This window comes from Rhinolophus ferrumequinum, chromosome 14, assembly GCF_004115265.2.
Source record: "Rhinolophus ferrumequinum isolate MPI-CBG mRhiFer1 chromosome 14, mRhiFer1_v1.p, whole genome shotgun sequence".
NCBI lineage: Eukaryota > Metazoa > Chordata > Mammalia > Chiroptera > Rhinolophidae > Rhinolophus > Rhinolophus ferrumequinum.
The window spans coordinates 24,535,084-24,557,289 of NC_046297.1; the positions used below are offsets into that span (position 1 = coordinate 24,535,084).

At 35.3% G+C, this 22,206-nt stretch overlaps 1 protein-coding gene across 3 annotated transcripts in view; it reads left to right on the forward strand.

Moving 5' to 3' along the window:
* Window positions 1-22,206, forward strand: part of ATP6V1H (ATPase H+ transporting V1 subunit H) — a 154,795-nt gene that overhangs the window by 77,602 nt on the left and 54,987 nt on the right. For all 3 annotated transcript variants that reach the window (XM_033126480.1, XM_033126481.1, XM_033126479.1), the window contains 2 exons: window positions 4,807-4,932; window positions 10,425-10,526. In XM_033126480.1, the coding sequence (XP_032982371.1) occupies window positions 4,807-4,932; window positions 10,425-10,526 (228 nt within the window). The remainder of the gene's footprint in view (window positions 1-4,806; window positions 4,933-10,424; window positions 10,527-22,206) is intronic.

A 22,206-nucleotide genomic window follows, 5' to 3' on the forward strand; every position in this document is an offset into this window, starting at 1 on the left:
TTCCATTCAGCCACCCTATATCTTTTGACTGGAGCATTTGATCCATTTACATGTAAAGTAATTATTTATAGATACATGTTGTTGCTATTTTATTCATACTTTTTATCCCTCCCTCCCCCCCTTCTTCTTCTAAAGAAATCTTTTTATCGTTTTTTGTAATACTGGTTTGGTTGTGATGAACTCCTTTAGCCTTTTTTTGTCTGGGAAGCTCTTTACCTGTCCTTCAATTCTAAATGACAGCTTTGTGGGGTAGAGTAATCTTGGTTGTAAGTCTTGCTTTTCATCACTTTGAGTATTTTGTGGCAATTCCTTCTGGCCTGCAAAGTTTCTGTTGAGAAATCAGCTGAAAGTCTTATGTGTGCTCCCTTTATAGGCAAAACTGACTGCTTTTCTCTTTCTGCTTTTAAGATTCTCTCTTTGTCTTAACCTTTGGCATTTTAAATGTGATATGTCTTGGAGTTGGCCTTTTTGGCTTTATCTTGTCTGGGAATCTTTATGCTTCCTGGGCTTCTATGTCTATTTCCTTCCCCAGGTTAGGGCAGTTTTGTGTCGTTATTTCTTCAAATAGGTTTTCAATTTCTTGCTCTCTTCTCCTTCTCGTACCCCTATGATGCAAATGTTGATATGCTTGCTATTGTCCCAGAGGCCCCTTAAACTGTCCTCTTTTTTCCTTTTAATTTTTATTTTTGCTGTTCTGTTTTATGCTACCTTATCTTCAGAATTGCTGATTCGATCCTGTACTTTATCTAGTCTATTGTTGATTCCCTGTAGGAATTCTTCATTTTAGTTATTCTTCATTTCTGACTGTTTTTTTTTTCTTTCATGTTTTCTATCTCCATTTTTATGTTTCCTATCTCATTGTTGAAGTTCTCCTTGAGGTCACTGAGCATCCTTATAACCAGTGTTTTGAACTGTGCCTCTGGTAGATTGCTTGTCTCCATTTTGTTTAGTTCTTTTTCTGGAACTTTGTTTTTTTCTTTCATTTGGGACATGTTTCTTTGTCTGCTCACTTTTGCTGCCTCCTTATATTTGTTTCTATGTTTGTATTAGGTTGAGCTACTATGTCTCCTCGTCGTGGTATAATGGCCTTATGTTGTAGGTGTGCTGTGGAGCCCAGTGGCACACTCCGTTCATTTGATCCAGGTGTTCCAAGTGTGTCTCTTGTGTGGGTTGTGTGTGCCCTCTTGTTGCAGTTGAGCCTTGGTTGCTGTTTCCACATCAGTGGGAGAGATTGACCTTCATGTGTTTTAGTTGTGAGGACTGGCCATGACTACAGTGGAAGAAGTGTTTTGCAGTGGCAGACTCTACATATCAGGATTTGCTTTAGTAGAATTCTGGTGCCTGCTCAGTCTTCCCTCTGTGTGTCATTTGTGGAGGTGGTTGACTGGTGTTCTGGTTTGATCTGAAGCTGGCCATGAGGTGTGTGTGTTGGTTCTGGGGCCTTTTTGGAGGGGCTCTGGTGCACACCAAGGTCAGCAGCTGCCTTTGTCCCGCCTGGGGCACTTGGTATGAGCTACAAAATTATCTACAAATGGTTGCCACTTGTGCTGCTCTTGGTGGTGCTTGGGAGAGGTAAGCTGTAAACTGAGACAGGCTGTTGCTAGTGCCAGGCTTGGGGCTGCTTAGCAAGAGGTACAAAGCATGTTGAGGCCAGATGCTGCTTGTTTGGGGGTTTGTGAAACTGAGAGATTTTAGAAAGTATGCAACATGAGCCAAGACAGACCCCTTGTCTGGAAAAGACACTGGAAGCCGCTTGTGTGTGCCTGCAAGTTGGGGTTCAGGGTCCCAGGGAGTTACCATGGCTGTTGTGAATGGTGGTAGCCAGGTTAATGGTGACTCAGAGGTGACACCTGCCTATATTTGAAGACTCGGTAAGGGAAGGGCTCAACAAAGGAACAGTGGTTTCCGCCAGCACTTGTGTGTAGGAGAAAGCTGCCATTCTAGCCGTCACCCCGCAGCCAGACAATTTAATTTCTCCCCCTATGTACTTGGCACCTTTTGAGCTGCTGCCCCAGTGCTGGAGCTCAGAGTGAGTGAGTCCAGGTGCCAACCCTTTAAGAGGAACGCTTGGGACTCCAACTGCCCTCTGTCTCACTCAGCCACAATCTCAGCAGGTTTTCATACCCAGAAGTTCTATGAGGGCTTTTCTTCCCAGCACTGGAACCCCTGGCATGGGGAGCCTGGTGTGGATCTGGGTCCCCGCCCTCCTCCGGGGGGAACCTCTGCAGCCAAAGTATCCCTCCCAATTTCTAACTGCCTTTCATGGGTGTGGGACTAGTCTCTTCTGTGTCTCTGCTCTTAACAGTCTTGCTGTGGCTTCTTCTGTATTTCCTTAGTTATAGAACTTATGTTCAGCTAGACTTCAGGCGATTCTCAATGATGGTTGTTTTGTAGTTTGGTTGTAATTTTGATGTGGTCAAGAGAGCAGGCAAGGACAGTGTTTACCTATTTTGCTGTCTTTACTGGAACTCTTGTATGTTACTCTTTTTAATTCACATAGGCCGGATATATTGGGCTTCATTTGGCTTGTCTAGTATTTTAGGGAAATCTAAATTTGTTACTAAGTATAAACCCAAAAGATTTCACTAAAACGTTTTATCATCTATAAAACATTGGAGGATATGGAAAAAAACTGGCTCATCACCATGGCAACAGTAGGTCAGTGCTGTGTATTATTTCTTCTCTTTTGGGGAGATTCCCACCATTCTGTGGTTTCTCACATCTGACTGGCTGTTACCACAGCTTGTTGGCACCACCACAGAACCCTTTGAGAATCTCCTTTGGTTTAGAATCTTTTTAAGCAGTAATGGTTGTTAATTTATGGAATAAGCTTGCCGATATACGGAAAGAGTGTTTTTTTCCTGCTCTTTTGAAGTTCCCGCTGTTTTTATTTTATTATAGTAAACATTATGCAAATGATATAAAGAAAAAAAACATCCTTACACAGTACAGAAGGGACTCCATGCCACTTCCACTCTTTCCGACCTAGTCCCATCTCCCTTTCTCCTGGTGTCTTTTGTGTGCTTCCAAAAATCTCCTAGTCCCTCTTTACCTGGCTTGTGTGCATACTTGTGCATTCACACACACACATGCACACAAACACACACATACACACAAATGGGGTTCTATATATCGTTTTGGACTTTTTTCCCCCTTATTTAATAATATCTTCATGATCTTTCCCATTAACCCATGTATTTTTTTTTTTTATTTTTCAACTATTGATACATTTTTAAAAGAAATTACTCTTTAGAAATAGGTCTTTCTCTGTAGGTGGATTGGATTTGGGAGCCAGGCTGACTCTAGTTTGAATTGTTTGGCTGCGCTCTCTATCTGTGGCCTTGAACAAGATTCTTGATATTTTAAAGTCTCAGTTTTCCTTTTGGTCAATTAGCAATAAAAATTGTAACCTTGTAGGATTGTTGTGAAGTTTTAAGTGTCCAGCAAATGCCTTCAGTATAGTATGTGTTCTAGAAATGTATTTACCAGATAATTCAATGTAGCCTATAACCCCAATACCCAAAATCTTTTATGGAGATGGGATGTATCACTCATATTAGTGGTTTGTAATGGAGTTTTGTGGAGGGAGACATGATTTTTTGTCTTTTATAATTTCAAATATGAATAAGTTGATTTTAATATAATAGGTTAGCAATAGGCTTGCTGTTTTTATAAATCCTATTTTATTATGTTTATTTTGAAATTTATCATTAGTTCCTCTGGAATAATGATTTAAGGTCCTTTTTAAAAATAAACAATACTGAAAATAGTTAGCATTCCAAATTATTTAATCCACATTAGCCAGTTAGTACTTACTGATTTTTCATGTTGAATTTGGTAATTTGAAAAATATTGCTAATTACGTAGAGCAAATAGGGATATAGTTGAAAGAGATTTGTCTCTGTTTTTGCTGTTATAGCTTTAGGATATTAATGTTAGCAATACTAGTGTACTTCTTATTCTAACTAGGTTTACCTTAAAGTCAATTACTACTTTATTCAACAGGACACTGATCAGTTTAAATCCCTGGTTATATTAAATTACCATTTTGTATTAAATGGCTACTTTTTAAAATTTTTACGTGAAAGTCCAAGTATATCTTGTGATATTTATCCACTAGCTAATTGAATACTTAAGTAACTCGATACATACTGAATGATTTTTGAATTAAAGTGCATTCCAGTTTTTTATATGTACAGAGGTTTTTTTGTGTTTAATTAATTTAGAGCAGGTCAATTGAACCAACGAATTACCTCTTCACTGTTGGTAATCAGCATTGTAAAATATTGTACTGATATGTGTGTTTTTGATTTTGTCACAGTTTCCTAGTTTATGACCTTTATTGTGTAATAATATGAGAATATACTGTTTTATTTTATGTTCAAGTTGTGTACTTTTACCTAAATTTATATTAATGTATCTAGTGATCTGGCAAATACAGTATTATAAGTGATGTGGTAGAAACTCTGCTCAATTATCAGATATTTTACTGATATACATTTATTTATGTACATATTAAGTTAGGGATTTTGAAAACAAGTGCTCCCTTTAATATCTCATGATGAGCATTCAAATTTGTCAGGAGTTTTGGACCTTGGTATAATAATACCTATCCTGAGTAAATTTCATGTGATTTATAAAGCTTATTTAAGCTGTTTAAACTTTATTTAGTGGTAGTTTGTTAATTAATGTACATGGATGGTCAGTCTTTGTAGTTAAATCATCAGAGAAGATGTTGTAGTTTGCTTAATTTTGAAGGATCTCTCAGATGCTTATAAACTTTGGTTTCTTTGAAATTTTTTGTAGCTCATTTGATGAATACAGTTCAGAACTTAAATCTGGAAGATTGGAATGGAGTCCTGTGCACAAATCTGAGAAATTTTGGAGAGAAAATGCTGTGAGATTAAATGAGAAGAATTATGAGCTCTTGAAGTAAGTTTTAAATACCAGTTTACACTCTAATACCTGTTTTTCCATGTTGTCACAAACACGTTTTTGTCACTCTTTAAATTTAAATATTCCATGATTTTATTTTGTACTTTCTTGCTCACTAGTGGGGTTGAATACCTTTTCATACACTTATTGGCTGTTTGGATATCTTTTTTTCCAGAAGTGCCTGTTCAAGTATTTTATTTATTTATTTTTTTAATTTAAAGGAGTTCTGTATGTATTCTGAACGTGAGTTTTTTTGTATATATATTCATCACAACTATTTTTTTCCTATTGTCACATGATGTTTCACTCTTTAATTTTAATGTAGCTCATTTTATTAATCTTTTCCTTCACGGCTAGTGCTTTTTTGTGTCTTGGTTAAGAAGTTTTGCCTACCCAAGGTCATAAGGATATATGACTGTGTTATCTGCTAGAAGTTTTATTGTTTAACTTCTGATATTTAGATCTCCATTTCTTCTGGAATTGGTTTTGGGATAAGGCATAAAGTAGGGGTCAAGATTCATGTTTTTGTTACATAGATATCTTGAACCAGCAGCATTTATTGAAAATAACATTTTCCCCAGTGCTATGCAGGGTTCCCTTTTTCATATTAAAATGACCAAATATATGCAAGTGTCTTTGTTTTTTATTGAGATGTATGTTATATACCACACAATTCACAATTTAAAGTGTACAGATCAGTGGTTTTTATTATATTCTCAATATGTGTAACCATCAACAAAATTTTGGAACATTTTCTTCACTTCAAAAAGAAACCTTGGATTTTTCATTTGTCACATCTTTATCCACCCATCCACCCTGCCCTAAGCAACCACTAATTTACTTTCTGTTTCTATGGATTTGCCTATTATGAAAATTTCACATGAATGGATCATATAATATTAGTTACTTTGTTTAATTTACCATAATATGTTCAAGTTTCCTTTATATTGTAGCACTTAGTACTTTATTCCTTTTTATGGTCGAATAATATTCAATTATATGTCACATTTTATTTATCCACTCATAAGTTGAGGGACATTGGATTATTATGGAAAATACTGGTGATAGACATTTGTGTACAAGTTTTTGTATGTATATATGTTTTTATTTTTCTTTATTGAGTAGATATCCAGGAGTAGAATTGCTGTATCATATGGCAACTCTATGTTTAACCATTTGAGGAAGTGATAGACTGTTTTCCAAAGTGGCTACACAATTTTAAATTCCCACCAGCAGCGTATGAGGGTTGTGATTTCTGTACATCCTTGTCAACACTTGTTATTGTCAGTCCTTATATTTAGGACTTTGATCCATTTTGTGAGGTAAGGATCCAACTTCATTTTTTTTTTTTTTCTTGTGGCTACCCATTTGTCCTAGTAACATTTGTTGAAAAACTATTCTTTTCCTCATTGAATTGTCCTGACATTCTTATTAAAAATCAGTTTGACTATAGACACACAGGTTTATTTCTGGACTCTCAATTCTATTCTATCGGTCTATATAACTATTCTGATACTAGTACCACATTGTGTTGATTACTGTTGCCTTATAGTATGTTTTAAAATCCAGAAGTGTGAATCCCCCACTTTCTTGTTCTTTTTGTGTGTGTCTTAATTTATTTAATCAGTCTCTTATTGATGCCATGTTTTGCTGTTACAAACAATGTAAGAATTACTAAATATACAACTTCTGTAACTTTTAAAAATTAATGGACTTAATTTTTAGCATAATTTTAGGTTTATAGTGAAAGTACATAGAATTCTCATATATCCTCTGTTTCCCCAACACGAACAGTTTTCCCTATTTTTAACACCTTCCCTTAGTGAGGTACATTTGTTACAATTGATGAACCAATATTTATACATTATTGTAAATGAAGTTCATAGTTTACATTAAAGTTCATGCTTTCTGTTGTACAGTTCATTCTGGGTTTTGATAAATGCATAATATTACATATCCCCCATTACAGTATCATACAGAATAGTTTCACTGCCTCAAAAATTCCCTATATTTTACCTATTCATTACTCCCTTCCTCCCCCTTCCCGAACCCCACAATCTCTGATCTCTTTACTATCTCTATATTTTTGCCCTTTTTAGAATGTCAAATAGTTGAAATCAAATAGTATGTAACCTTTTCAGACTGCGGTCTTTTCCTTTGAAATATGCATTTAAGGTTCCTCCATGTTTTTTTTTGGGGGGGGCTTGGTAGCTCATTTCTTTTTATTGCTGAATATTCCATTCTACGACTGTATGATAGTTTGTTTATCCATTGAAGCATATCTTCATTGCTTCAAAGTATGGCAGTTATGAATAAAGTTGACATAAATGTCCATGTACAGGATTTTGTATGGACAAGTTTTCAAATCATTTGGGTAAATATCATGGTAGCTTGATTGCTGGATTATATGGTAAGATAATGTTTAGTTTTGTAATAAAGTAACAAACTGTCTTCCGAAGTGACTGCACTGTTTTGCATTCCCTCTAGTATGAATGAGAGTACCTGTTGCTCTTCATCTTCTCCAACATTTGGTGTTGTCAGTGTTCAGGATTTTGGCCATTCTAGTAGGAGTGTAGTGATATCTCATTATTTTAATTTGCATTTCCCTAATGATACATGGTGTTGATCCTATTTTCATATGTTTATTTGCCATCTGTTTATCTATTTTGGTGAGGTGTCTGTTCAGGTCTTTTAACTACTTTTAAATTGAGTTATTTATTTTTTGTTGAATTTTAAGAGTGCTTTGTGTATTTTGGATAGAGGTCTTTTATCAGATATGTTCTTTGCAAATATATTCTCCCCATCTCTGGCTTGCCTTTTTAATCTTTTCATAGTGTGTCACAGAGCAGAAGCTTTTAATTTTAATGAAGTCCAACTTATCAGTGTTTTTTCTTTCACAGATTACACTTTCTTGTTGTATCCAAAAAGTCATCGCCGTACCCCAATGTTGCCTACATTTTTTCCTCTTTAGAATCAACTTCTTGATAGCTACAACATAACTTTCTGGGATTTTGATTGGAATTGCATTGAATCTATCTATATATGAAGTTGAGAGGAACTGACATCAATCTGGAATCTGTCTCCATTTCTTTAGTTCTTCTTTGATTTCTTTCATCAGAGTTTTGTAGTTTTCCTCATGTAGATTTTGTACATGTTTTGTTAGATTTATACCTAAGTATTTCTTTTTTGGGGAGTGCTAAGGAAATGTATTACGTTTTAAATTTCAAATTTTATTTGTTCATTGCTGGTAATATAAGAAAGTGTTCAACTTTTGTATATTAACCTCGTATCCTACAACCTTGATATAATTGCTTATTAATTCCAGGAGTTTTAAAATTGATTCTTTTGAATTTTCTACTTAGACCATGATGTCATCTGCAAATACAGTTTTATTTCTTCCTTCCCAATTTATATGCTTTTTATTTCCTTTTCCTATTGCATTGGTGAGTCCTTTCAGTATGTGTTGAGGACTGGTGAGGGGTAATTCTTGCCTTGTTTCTGATCTTACAGGGAAACTTCTAGTTTTTCATCATTGAGTTTGATGTTAGCTGTAGGTTTTTTAAAAATGTTCTTTAGCAAGTTGAGAAAGTTCTATTCTATTTTTAGTTTGCTGAGAGTTTTTTTTTTTTAATCGTTAATGGGTATTTAATTGTGCTAAATGATTTTTCTGCATCTATTGATATGATCATGTGATTTTTATTCTTGGTCTGTTGATGTGATGGGTTACATTTATATATTCTTGAATATTCAATCAGTTTGCATACCTGGAATGAATTCGACTTGGTTGTAGTACATAATTCCTTTTATACACTGTTATATTTGATTTGATGCTATTTTGTCGAGGATTTTTGTATCCATATTCATGAGTGATATCGTCTGTAGTTTTTCTTTCTTGTGATGTCTTTGTTTGATTTTGGTGTTATAGATGCTTGCTCATAGAATGAGTTAAGAAGTGTTCCCTTTGCTTCTCTCTTTTGGAAGAAATTGTAGAGAATTGGTATCATTTTTTCCTTAATTGTTCAGTAGAATTTACTAGTGAGATCATCTGCGCCTGTTGTTTTCTGTTTTGGAAGGTTATTAATTATTACTTCAATTTCTTTAACAGTTATTGCTTCTATGTCTTTAGCAGATATATATATATATATATATATATATATATATATATATATATATATATATATATATATTTTAAAGATACCTATTTAGATTATGTTTTTTTTCTTTGGATGAGCACTGTGAGGACCCCCATATGGCTGGGTCACTAGCAGTTTTTATCTTTCAAGCTAGTCTGTACTCAGTCTCCAGCAATTAGTCAATTATCCTTTAAGTATTCCTACTAGTTGATGGATCCAGCAACAGCTTCTGCTTCCAGTTATCTGTGAGTCGCTGTATTTGCCTGTCTCTTTAGCTTATGTGGTAGTGGTTTGCCCTGGGACCTCAGTTCTCACTTGGATCTAAGAAGAGGTGTTGATTTTTAGTTTGTTCAGCTTTTTCTTCTTGTGAAGACAAGAGTGATAACGTCCAAACTCTTTACATGTTGAACGGGAAACTGGCAGTCTGTTTTTCAAGATGGTTTTGGTTCTTTGGGATCCCTTGCCATTTCATATGAGTTTTAGAATAACCTTGTCAAGTTTGTAGAGAAGCTGGTTGGGATTCTGTTAGGGATTGTGTTGAAGCTGTAAATCAGTTTGGGCAGTATTGCCATCTTAACAATATTCAGTGTTCAGATCCATGAACGTGGGATGTGTTCTCATTTAGGCTCCCAGTAGAGGGGAGCTTTCTCTGCTGTTGGTAGTTGACTCCTCTTCTCAAGAAGCACCCATCAAGCATCAGTAGTCATTTTACTCTGCTTGTATGTTACTCTGGAAAGTGTATTAGCTAAGAGAGCAGGGGAGTCAGGATTGTGAATTTGACCTGCCATTTTCTCAGAAACATTTGCTTGCTGTTGTGGATTTAGTTATGTTTTTAAAGTATATGTTCAAGTCTTTTGTGAGAGTTGGAGCAGGAGAAAGGAGAGATGTGTGTGCTTATTGCTCAGGCTCCATCTTGATTACAGCTGAAAGTAATTTTCTGTTAATACTAACAAAAGGTTTACAAATGATTTATTTTCAAAATATAATTAGCAAGGATCTGCTGGTAGTTACACATTAAAATAACATTTACTCACACTAGAGTTGTCTTTCTTAAGAGAGCAGGAGAGGGAGTCCCTGATATTTTGGGAACTTTACGTGGTATACATTATGAACATGAAAGTAACCTGCTATATATATGGATAAAGATTTGAAAAGTGCTCACTTATATGTAACATGTTATGTGTAATGTGCTATGCGTAATAGTGAAATCTATAGGAAATAAGATTATAAATGTCTATTTTTATTTATATTTCATATATGTCTGTTTTCAGGAAGATATCTGCCTTGTACCTATGCTTCGTTGTGCTCTATAGAAGAATCAAAAATTGATCTCTCTTTGGATTAAATTTATTTCAGAATTTTGACAAAACTTCTGGAGGTGTCAGATGATCCACAAGTCTTAGCTGTTGCTGCTCATGATGTTGGAGAATATGTGCGGCATTATCCACGAGGCAAACGGTACGAGACAAGCCATTAATTTCATTTGGGTTTCCTGAAACACTCAGTATAGAATCGTAACTAATGTGCTTATCTGAAATAGAGTAGTTTAGCAGAGGAACTAATGGAGTATGTGAAATCAAGCTTACCATAATGCTAGGAATTATGATAAACCTAATTAAAATGGGTAGTATAAAAATATAAGTACATCTATATAATATACTACTACACATGTATAATATACCATAGTGTAGTAGCCAACAGAGATCACATTAGAAATTTAATGTTCAGGATTTTCTTTGGTTCGTATAATTTAATTCAGTAGCTATTTTGTGAGTTCTGGTTATTTTTCAACTACTGTATATATAGTTACAGGGATGAATTAGACATTGTTATTGAACTAAATAAGCTTAAAGTATAAAAGGAAATACAACACCTAAAGAAAAGTTACAGTAAGTGCATAATAATGGAATTAATATACGTATTTCAGAACATTGAAGAGAGAGATTCCTTGTGGGAGGAGACAGGTAAGACTTTACAGAGAGGTGATACTGCCCACATAATTTAATTTAAAATCACTTAGATTCATTAACAACAAAAAGATAGGCTTTTTATTTATTTATTTATTTTAACTTTAAATCTTCTAATAGTCACTTTATTTTTTTTCTTTTTGTTAAAGTTTTATTAAATTTATTGGAATGACATTGGTTAGTAAAATTATATAGGTTACAATTCTATAATACATCATCTATCTTTTGCATTGTGTGTTCACCACCCAGAGTCAGTTCTCCTCCATCACCATATATTTGACCCCCTTTACCCTCTTTTAAAACCCTCCCTCCCCCTTACCTTTTTTAAATAAGAGATCAAAGTGCCAATATTGAGGGAGAAAACATTACATGGGACGCGGCAGTTTTATGGTTGTTTGAAAAAGCAGGAGTGGATAGTGCTTTGGTTTCAGTTGTTGCTTTTCCACTTGCTAATTGGTTTCCTAACTTATAAAACAGGGATGATAATCATATTCCTTTCTCATGAAGTTGATGTGAGTCAATCCAAATACAGTGATTAGAACAGTGCTAGTAGTTACATACTAAGTTCTCAATAAATATTAGCTACTATTATTATTATTAATGTTAATATTTTATATTCATTGAAGCTACCTATAAGGAAGATATATAATATTTATCTTATTTATCATAAACCAGTATCATATAAACCCAGAACTTCTTAGAATGTGAAGAAGAATTGGCAGAGCCACAGTTGTAGTTATAGACTTGAATATTCCACAATTCATGACTTCTTCTTTGTCATTATTGTGCATAAATATTTAAATATCATAAAACATCATGTCAATGACTAGATGGATGCATCCCTTCAAGCAGACAATTACCTTTTTCTCCCAAGTGTCCATGGAATATGTTATTTTATATTTTTATCTTGTTTTTTCTATATTTGCTTTATGGTAGCTCAGGCTGCTTTGTATTGGTAGACTCCAAAATTATGACAATTTCATTTGGCAGAATTTGCCAGTGCTGTGGAATATCATGTTGGTCACATACTGAGTTATCAGGATTGACAATATTATATGGAGAACTAGGCTTGGAGTGAGTAAGATGCAACCCACTTTTGGGTTCAGATGTAAGGAGGAGAGGTTATAATTCAGGTCCCTTTGGAGCGAAGGGGAATGTTTCTCTTGCATTTCTTCTGGGTTGGAATAATGACCATGAACATCTCTCAACTCCACGTGATGGGTAAATGTATAGAGTGAAGCATGGTAACTTCTAGGTTTGGAGGGATGGGTCTACCTCACAGTTGGTGCTCTTCTTAGGGATAAATGAGAGAAGGAACATTAGGTAATGGCATATGGAACACTACTCAGGATATTGGTATATATTTCAGGGAAAGTAGAAAATAATTTAGTGTACTAAATTCCTCAGTGTTTGAACTGCAGGATGTTTTCATTCTGCCTCAGCAAACCCTTGTTGCAGATCTTGCATAGACTTTATTTTAGGTGCACTTCAGAAGACAGATGGCATAAATACAAACAGATACATAAGTCTGTGTGAGTAAAAGAGTTTAGTACATTATAAGAAGCTTCAAAAACAAATGGAGAATGGTATGCAAAAAGCTTTTTTGGGGAAAATAATAACAAAAAAACCAAAAGCAATTATTAGATTCATGCCTCACTCCATATATGTATAAAAGAAAAGCATAAAAGGATTCAGCACTTATTTCTTGCAGCATTATTTATAATAGCAACAAATTTTGAAAATAATGTAAATGTGCAATATTAATGACATAGATAAACACTATGGTACATACGTACATAATGATAATGGGAATTTTTGATGATGAGATGGGAAAATGCTTGTTACATGCAATAAGCTGAGCAGTTATTAGATATGAACACACACATATTACATGAAATAAATTAATAAAAGTATTGACAGTGGCTATCTCTCATCTGTAGGATTACAATTTTCTCTATAGATTGTGTATTTCCTAATTGCAAATGGGAAAGGGAAACAACTATTTTATGGGCCAATTCAGTGATCTGTTGTTGCTGTTTCTATATCTAAATGTATATGGAGAATTCATGTGTATATGTTTGCACATTCCTATGCCACGAGTATGGGAGAAGGTACTCGCAGCTGGGAAGAGACATATGTAGAAAAGTGCTATAGGAACACACAAATCCTTCCCACTGTCCTTTGGAATGGTGAGGATTTAGTACAAGTGCCTCTGCCCTGTAATGGCAAAAATTTCCACTGTACAGATGGTGTTGTGTTGGTTGGCAAATCAGAAGCCAAAATCTCAATGGCCCTGATGCAAAGCTATTACACTTCTAACAGCAGAGGTGGGTGATACACCCCCACCAATACCAGGGGCCTGCCTGCCAGGTAGTTTCTTAGGACTATGTAGACAGATTAACAGTGCTTAATTCCTCTGGCACTCAAGGAGAAACTGCTGTCTTTTCAACTCCCACTACCAAAAGGTATGGACTCTGAGTTTTGAAACAGTATGGGCTGCACGTTGGCTTTCTCCTTGGTCCTTTATATCAGCTAACCTGCAAACGGGCAGCCTTTGAGGAGGGCCCAGACCAGCTAGTTGCACTGAGAGCCGTTGGCACTGTGACACGTTATCTACCTTTGTGGCTCCATAACCCATGTGACCCCTTTGATCAGTGGTCTGTGGCTGATGATTTTGCCAACTGGAACCACTGACAGCAGAAGGCAACCTCCACCCATGGGTACCCTTGGGGTGTGTCACCTCCCTGACACAGCTTAGTACCAGCTATGCGGAACCAAACCTAGGTATGGTTGCTCCACTCAGTGGGCAGACTCTAGCCCATTCCTGTAGCTCTGCCCATCATCTTCTTGATGAACTATCGTTTTTACTGAGACTCTTGGACTATTGTCAGTGGTCTAGCTTCTTGGTTTGCCGCTTGGAAAAGAGTAGACTAGCATATTAGAGACACCTCTCTTTAAGTTGAGAACTATGGAAACCAGTTGCAGCGCTGATCAAACCCGTACTACCCAGATTGCCAGTTTTGCTGTCTGGATGATCTGTCCAATGTTGAAAGTGGGGTATTGAAGTCCCCTACTACAACTGTATTGCTGTTTATTTCCCCCGTCAACTCTGTTAATATTTGCTTTGTATATTTAAGTGCTCTTATGTTAGGTGCATAAATATTTTCAATTTTCATATCCTTTAAGTGAATCAATTTTTATCACACTATACAGTCACCTTCTTTGTCACTTGTGATTGATTTTTACTGAAAGTCTCTTTTATCTGATATAAATATAGCCATTCCCACTATCTTTTACCATTTACAAGGAATATCTTTGTCCTTTTACTTTCAACCTATGTGTGTTTTCAAAGCTAAAGTGAATCCTATAGGCAGCATATTGTTGGATTTTTTTTTTTAAATTCATTCAGCCACTTTGTCTCGATTGGAGAATTTAGTCCATTTACGTTTAATTGTTGATAGGAAAGGACTTACTGTTGCTATTTTGTTACTTGTTTTATGACTTTTTAAAATCTAACTTTGTTCCTTTGTGATTTATTTTTTGTAGTGGTGTGCTTCAATTCCTTTCTCTTTCTCTCTTGAGTATCTATTATATGTTTTTCTTTGTGGTTATCATGAGGCTTTCATAAAACATCTTATAGATATAACAATCTACTTTAAGCTGATAACAACTTACCTTTAATTGCAACAAATTGATAACAAATTACCTTTAATATAGAAACTCTGTGCTTTTACTTCTTCCCCCATATTGTATGTAATTGATGACGTACTTTACATCTTTTTACATTGTGCATCCATTTACAAATTATTATAGCTATAATTATTTTTAATATTATTGTTTTTTAACTTTTATGAGTATACTAAAAATTAAAGTGATTTATACACTGCCATTACGGTATTAGGAAATTCTGCATTCAACTACGTATACGCATATTACCTTTACCAGTGGGTTTTATCCTTTTACATGTTTTCATGTTGTTATTTAGTGCCCTTTAATATCAACTTGAACTCTCTTTAACATTTTTTTTCTTTGTTTTGAAGTTTTTTTTGAAAATTAGTTTCAGGTTTTCAAAACATTGTAATAATTAGACATTTATACCCCTCACAAAGTGATAAACCCCCTCCTCCCCCAATCTACTACTACCCATCTGAAATTGTATATAGCTGTTACAATTCCATTGACTATATTCCCTATTCTGTACTCCACATCCCGTGACTCTATATATGTGTGTGTGTGTGTGTGTGTGTATTTAATTATAGTCGACATACAATATTATTCAACTTCAGATTCAGGTGTATAGCACAGTGGTCAGGTATCTACACAGTCTATGAAGTGGTCTCTTTAATAAGTCCATTGCCCATCTGACCCCCTACGTAATCTTTACAACATCATTGATTATATTCCTCAACCTGTATTTCATATCCCCATGACAATTTTGTGATTACTAATTTCTGCTTTCCAGTCCCCTCACTTCTCCCTCATCTTCACCCTTTTCCCCACTGACAACCATCAGTTTTTCCCCCCTATATCTCTGAGTCTGTTTCTGTTTTGTTTGTTCATTTATTCTGTTCCTTAGCTTCTACATATAAGTGAGACCATATGGTATTTGTCTCTCTCCATCTGACTTATTATACTTAGCATAATATTCTTCATCCATGTCATTGCAAATGGTAAGATTTTGTATCATACAATCTGAGACTAAAACATACTACAAGGCTATAGTAATAAAAACAGCATGGTGTTGACATAAAAACAGACATATAGATCAATGGAACAGAATAGAGAGCCGAGAAATAAATCCATGCCTATATGGTCATTTAATCTATGACAGCGGAAGCAAGAATTTACACCTGGGTAAAGACAGTCTGTCTAATAAATGATGCTGGGAAAACTGGACAGACACATGCAAAACAATGAAACTGGACCACCTTTTTACACCATATGCAAAAATAAATTCAAAATGGATTAAAGATTTAAATGTAAGACCCAAAACTATCAAACTCCTAGAAGAAAATACAGGAAATAAATTTGCAGACATTACACTTAGTAATATTTTTTACTGATATAATGCCCTGGGCAAGGAAAACAAAAGGAAAAATAAACATGTGGAATTACATCAAACTAAAATGTTTTTCACAGCAAAGGAAACCATCAATAAAACAAAAAGGTATCCCACTGAATGGGAGAATATATTTGCCAATAATACATCTGATAAGGGGTGAATATCCGAAATTTATTAAAAATTTATACAACTCAGCACCCAAAAAAACAAATAACCCAATTGAAAAATGGGCAGAGGACATAAAGAGACATTTCTCTAAAGAGGACATACAGATGGCTAACAGACCTATGAAAATATGCTCAATGTCACAAATCATTAGAGAAATGCAAACAAAACCCACAATGAGATACTACCTCACTCCTGTCAGAATGGCTATCATAAATAAATCAACAAACAACAACTGCTGGTGAGGATATGGAGAAAAGGGAACCCTGGTACACTGTTGGTGGGATTGCAGATTGGTGCAGCCACTATGGAAAACAGTATGGAAATACCTCAAAAAAATTGAAAATGGAACTACGTTATAACTCAGCAATTTCACTCCTGGGTATCTATCAAAGAAATCCCAAACACTAATTCAAAAAGAAATATATGTATCCCTATGTTTATTGCAGTGCTATTCACAATAGCCAAGACATGGAAACAACTGAAATGCCCATTGATAGATGATTGGATAAAGAAACTGTGGTACATTTATACAATGGAGTATTACTCAACCATAAAGAGGAATGAAACGCTTTAGCATTTCTTGCAAGACAGGTCTACTGGTGATCTACAGGTCCATTTGAAGAGCTCCCTTAGCTTTTGTTTGTCTGAAAATGTCTTTATTTCTCCTTCATTTCTGAAGGAAAATTTTGCCATGTATAGTATTCTTCGTTGGCAGTTGTTTTTTTTTTTTTCAGCACTTTGACTATATCATCCCACTCTCTCCCAGCCTACAGTATCTGCAGATAAATCCACTGATAGCCTCATGGGAGTTCCTTTGTATGTGATGAGTTTTTTTTTCTGCTTTAAACTGCTTTCCTCGTCTTTTTAACATTATGGTGTGTCTTGGAGTAATCTTCTTTGGGTTCCTCTTGCTTGGAATTCTTTCAGCTTCCTGTACCTTGATGTCCATAGCTGTCCCAAGATTTGGGATATTTTTGGCTATTATTTCTTTTCTTTTCTTTTCTTTTCTTTTCTTTTCTTTTCTTTTCTTTTCTTTTCTTTTCTTTTCTTTTCTTTTCTTTCTAATTAAAGTTTATTGGGGTGAAAATTGTTAGTAAACTTACATTGATTTCAGGTGTACGATTCTGTAATACCTCATCTATATCTCACATTATGTGTTCACCACCCAGAGTCAGTTCTCCCTCCATTACTACATATTTGACCCCATTTCCCCTCTTTTAGAAGCTCCCTCCTGCCTTACCCTCTGGTAATCACTAAACTGTTGTCTATGTCTATGAGTTTTTGTTTCTTCATTTATTGGTCTTGTTCTTTTCTTGTTTTCAGTTTTATATGCCACATATCAGTGAAATCATATGGTTCTCGACTTTTTCTGTCTGACTTATTTCACTTAGCATTATAATCTCAAGATCTATCCGTGTTGTCGCAGATGGTACTATTTCATCTTTTCTTATGGCCGAATAGTATTCCATTGTGTATATATATCACAACTTCTTCATCCGTTCATCTATCGAAGGACACTTTGGTTGTTTCCATGTTTTGGCCACCGTAAATAAAGCTGCAACAAACATTGAGGCACACATGTTTTTGTGGATAAATGTTTTCAGATTTTTTGGGTAGATACCCAGGAGAGCGATTGCTGGGTCATACGGTAATTCTATTCTTAATTTTTTGAGGAACCTCCATACTGCCTTCCATAGTGGCTGCACCAATCTGCATTCCCACCAACAGTGTATGAGGGTTCCTTTTTCTCCACAGCCTCTCCAACACTTGTTACTATTTGTCTTGTTGATGACAACCATCCTTACTGGTGTGAGGTGATATCTCATTGTGGTTTTCCTTTGGATTTCTCTGATGATTAGTGATGTTGAGCATCTTTTCATATGTCTATTGGCCATTTGTATGTCCTCTGTAGAGAAATGTTGCTTCAGGTCCTCTGCTCTTTTTTTTTTTTTTCAATTTTTTTTTTATTAGTTTTAGGTGCACAAGACAAAGTAATACTTAGACTTGCTTATCATTTATCATAATACTTAGTTTATCATTTATATCCCTCACACTGTGGACCCCCCTCCCCCCATCCACTATCTCTCTGACATCGCACCGAGCCAACCCATTTCCACTGTCTCCACTCACAATGCTGTACTCCGCCTCTTGTAAGTGTATACATAACTATATATACATATATATATATATATGTGTATATATATATATATATATATATAATATTATAGTTGGCATTCATTATTGTTCAGCTTCAGGTGTACAGTGCAGTGATCAGGCATCTACATCTTCCCTGAGGTGGTCTCCCAAATGGGACACGTGTCCATTGGATACCCTACAAAAACTTTACAACATTATTGATTACGTTCCCCAGATTAATTTTCAAAACCCCGTGGCCATCTTGTGGTTACTGACTGTTTTCTAATCCCTTCACCTTCCCCGTTACCCCCCCCCCCCCCCCGCACATTGAGCAACCCTCAGTTTTTCTCTTTGTCTCCAAAACTGTTTCTTTTTTTTTTTAATTTATTTTTAATTTATTGGGGTGACAATTGTTAGTAAAATTACATAGATTTCAGGTGTGCAATTCTGTATCACATCATCCATAAATCACACTGTGTGTTCACCACCCAGAGTCAGCTCCTCTTCCATCACCATACATTTGATCCCCCTCACCCTCATCCCCCACCCCCCAAACCCTTTACCTTCTGGTAACCACCAAATTACGTGACCCAGATTAATTTTCAAATCCGTGGCCATCCTGTGGTCACTGACTGCCCTCCAATCCCCTCACCCTCCCCCCCACCCCCCACCCCCCACCCCTCCCGCCCATCTAGCAACCCTCAGTTTTTCCTCATTGTCTCCCAAACTGTTTCTGATTAGTTCATTCACTTATTCTTTTCTTTAGATTCCGCATATAAGTGAGATCATATGGTACTTATCTTTCTCTGTCTGACTTATTTCACTTAACATAATGTTCTCTAGGTCCGTCCATGTTGTTGCAGATGGTAAGATTTCTTTCTTCTTTATGGCTGCGTAATACTCCATTGTATAAATGTACCTCATTTTCTTAATCCAGTCATCTACCGATGGGCATTTCGGTTGTTTCCATGTCTTAACTATTGTGTATAGTGCTGCAATAAACATAGGAGTGCATAAAGATTTTTGAATTGGAGTTTTGGATTTCTCCGAATAGATACTTAGGAGTGGAATTACTGGACCATAGGGTAGTTCCATTTTCAGATTTTTGAGATACCTCCATACTGTTTTCCATAGTGGCTGCACCAATCTGCAATCCCACCAACAGTGCACAAGCGTTCCCTTTTCTCCACATCCGCGCCAGCACTTGTTGTTTGTTGATTTATTGATGATAGCCATTTTGACTGGGGTGAGGTGATATCTCATTGTGGTTTTTATTTGCATTTTTCTAATGATTAGTGAAGTTGAGCATTTCTTCATATGTCTGTTTGCCATCTGTATATCCTGTATAGAAAAATGTCTCTTCAATGCCCATTTTTAATTGGGTTGTTTGTTTTTTTGGAGTTGAGTTGAGTGAGTTTTTCATAGATTTGTGATATTAATCCCTTATCAGATATATCATTGGCAAATATCTTTTCCCATTCAGTAGGATCCCTTTTTGTTTTATTGATGGTTTCGTGTGCTGTGAAAAAACTTTTTCGTTTGATGTAATCCCACATGTTTATTTTTTCTCTTACTTCCCTCACACAAGGGAATATATCAGTAAAAATCTTACTCCGGGTAATGTCTGTGAAGTTTCTTCCTATATTTTCTTCTAGGTATTTTATGGTTTCAGATCTTACATTTAAGTCTTTAAGCCATTTTGAATTTATTTTTGTATATGGTGTAAGGAGGTGGTCCAGCTTCATTTTTTTGCATGTGTCTGTCCAGGTTTCCCAGCACCATTTATTGAATAGACTGTCTTTACCCCATCGTACATTCCTGCTTCCATTGTCGTAGATTAAATGGCCATATAGGCATGGATTTATTTCTGGACTCTTTATTCTGTTCCATTGATCTATGTGTCTGTTTTTATGCCAGTACCATGCTGTTTTGATTACTGTAGCCTTGTAGTATAATTTGAAGTCAGGTATTGTTATACCTCCCACTTTGTCCTTATTTCTCAAGATTGCCTTTGCTATTCGGGGTCTTTTATGGTCCCATATAAATTTTAGGATTATATGTTCTATTTCTGTGAAAAACGTCGTTTGTAGTTTGATAGGGATTGCGTTGAATATGTATATTGCCTTAGGCAGTATGGACATTTTAACTATATTAATTCTTCCTATCCATGAACATGATATGTGTTTCCATCTATTTATATCTTCTTTCATTCCTTTCTTCAGTGTCTTATAATTTTCTGAGTACAGATCTTTTACTTCTTTGGTTAAATTTATTCCCAGGTATTTTATAGTCTTTGGAGCAATTGTAAATGGGATTGTTTTTTTAATTTCTCCTTCTGATGTTTTATTATTGGTATATATAAATGCAACTGATTTCTGAAGATTAATTTTGTATCCTGCTACTTTACTAAATTCATCTATCAGCTCTAATAGCTTCTTGGTGGAGTCTTTAGGGTTCTCTATAGTATCATATCATCTGCATATAATGATAATTTTACTTCCTCCTTACCAATTTGGATGCCTTTTATTTCTTTTTCTTGTCTGATTGCTGTGGCTAGAACTTCCAGCACTATGTTGAATAGAAGCGGAGATAGTGGGCAACCTTGCCTTGTTCCTGATCTTAGGGGGAATGGTTTTAGCTTTTCCCCATTGAGTGTGATGTTAGCTGTGGGTTTGTCATATATGGCCTTTATTATGTTGAGATATGATCCCTCCTCTGCCCATTTTTTAATGGATTGTTTGTTTTTTTTTGTTGTTGAATTGTATGAGTTCTCTGTATATTTTGGATATTAGCCCCTTATCAGAGGTGGTGTTTGCAAAAATCTTCCATTCAGTTGGTTGCCTCTTTATTTTGTTGATGGTTTCTTTTGCTGTGCAGAAGCTTTTTTGTTTGATATAGTCCCAGTCATTTATTTTAGCTTATTCTTCCTTTGCCTTTGGACCCAAGGTCTATAAGTTTAGTACCTATGTTTTCTTCTATGCAGTTTATTGTTTCAGGTTTTATGTTTAGGTCATTGATCCATTTTGAGTGAATTTTGGTACATCTTGACATTTACCGTATTTTCCTGAAAATAAGACCTAGCAATACAATCAGTTCTAATGTGTCTTTTGGAGAAAAAATTAATAGAAGACCTGGTATTGTATTATATTATGTTATATGATATTATGTTATATTATATTATATACCCAGTATTGTATTATATCATATTATGTTATACCCGGTATTATAGTATATTATATTGTATTATACCTGGTCTTATAGTAAAATGAGACCAGGTTTTGTATTAATTTTTGCTCCAAAAGATGCTTTAGAGCTGATTGTCCGGCTAGGTATTATTGTCGGGGAAACATGGTATGTTTTTGACTTCTTTGTCGAAAATTATCTGTCCTTATTTATGTGGGTTTATTTCTGGGTTCTCAATTCTATTACATTTGTCTGTGTGTCTGTTTTTCTGCCAATACCATATACCATACTGTTTTGATTATTGTTGCCCTGTAGTACAAGCTGAAGTATTTCATCAGGGAGTTTGATACCTCCAGCATTGTTCCTTTTTCTTAGGATGCTTTGGCTATTCAGAGTCTTTTGTGGTTCCATACATATCTGATGATTTTTCATTCTATTTTTTTAAAAAAATGCCATTCAGATTTTGATGGAGATTGCATTAAATCTGTACATTGCTTTGGGTAATATGGCCATTTTAATGATGTTGATTCTTTCAATCCATAAACATGGAATATCTTTCCATTTCTTTGTGTCTTCTTCAATTTCTTTCAAAAATGTCTTATAGTTTTCAGCATATAGGTCT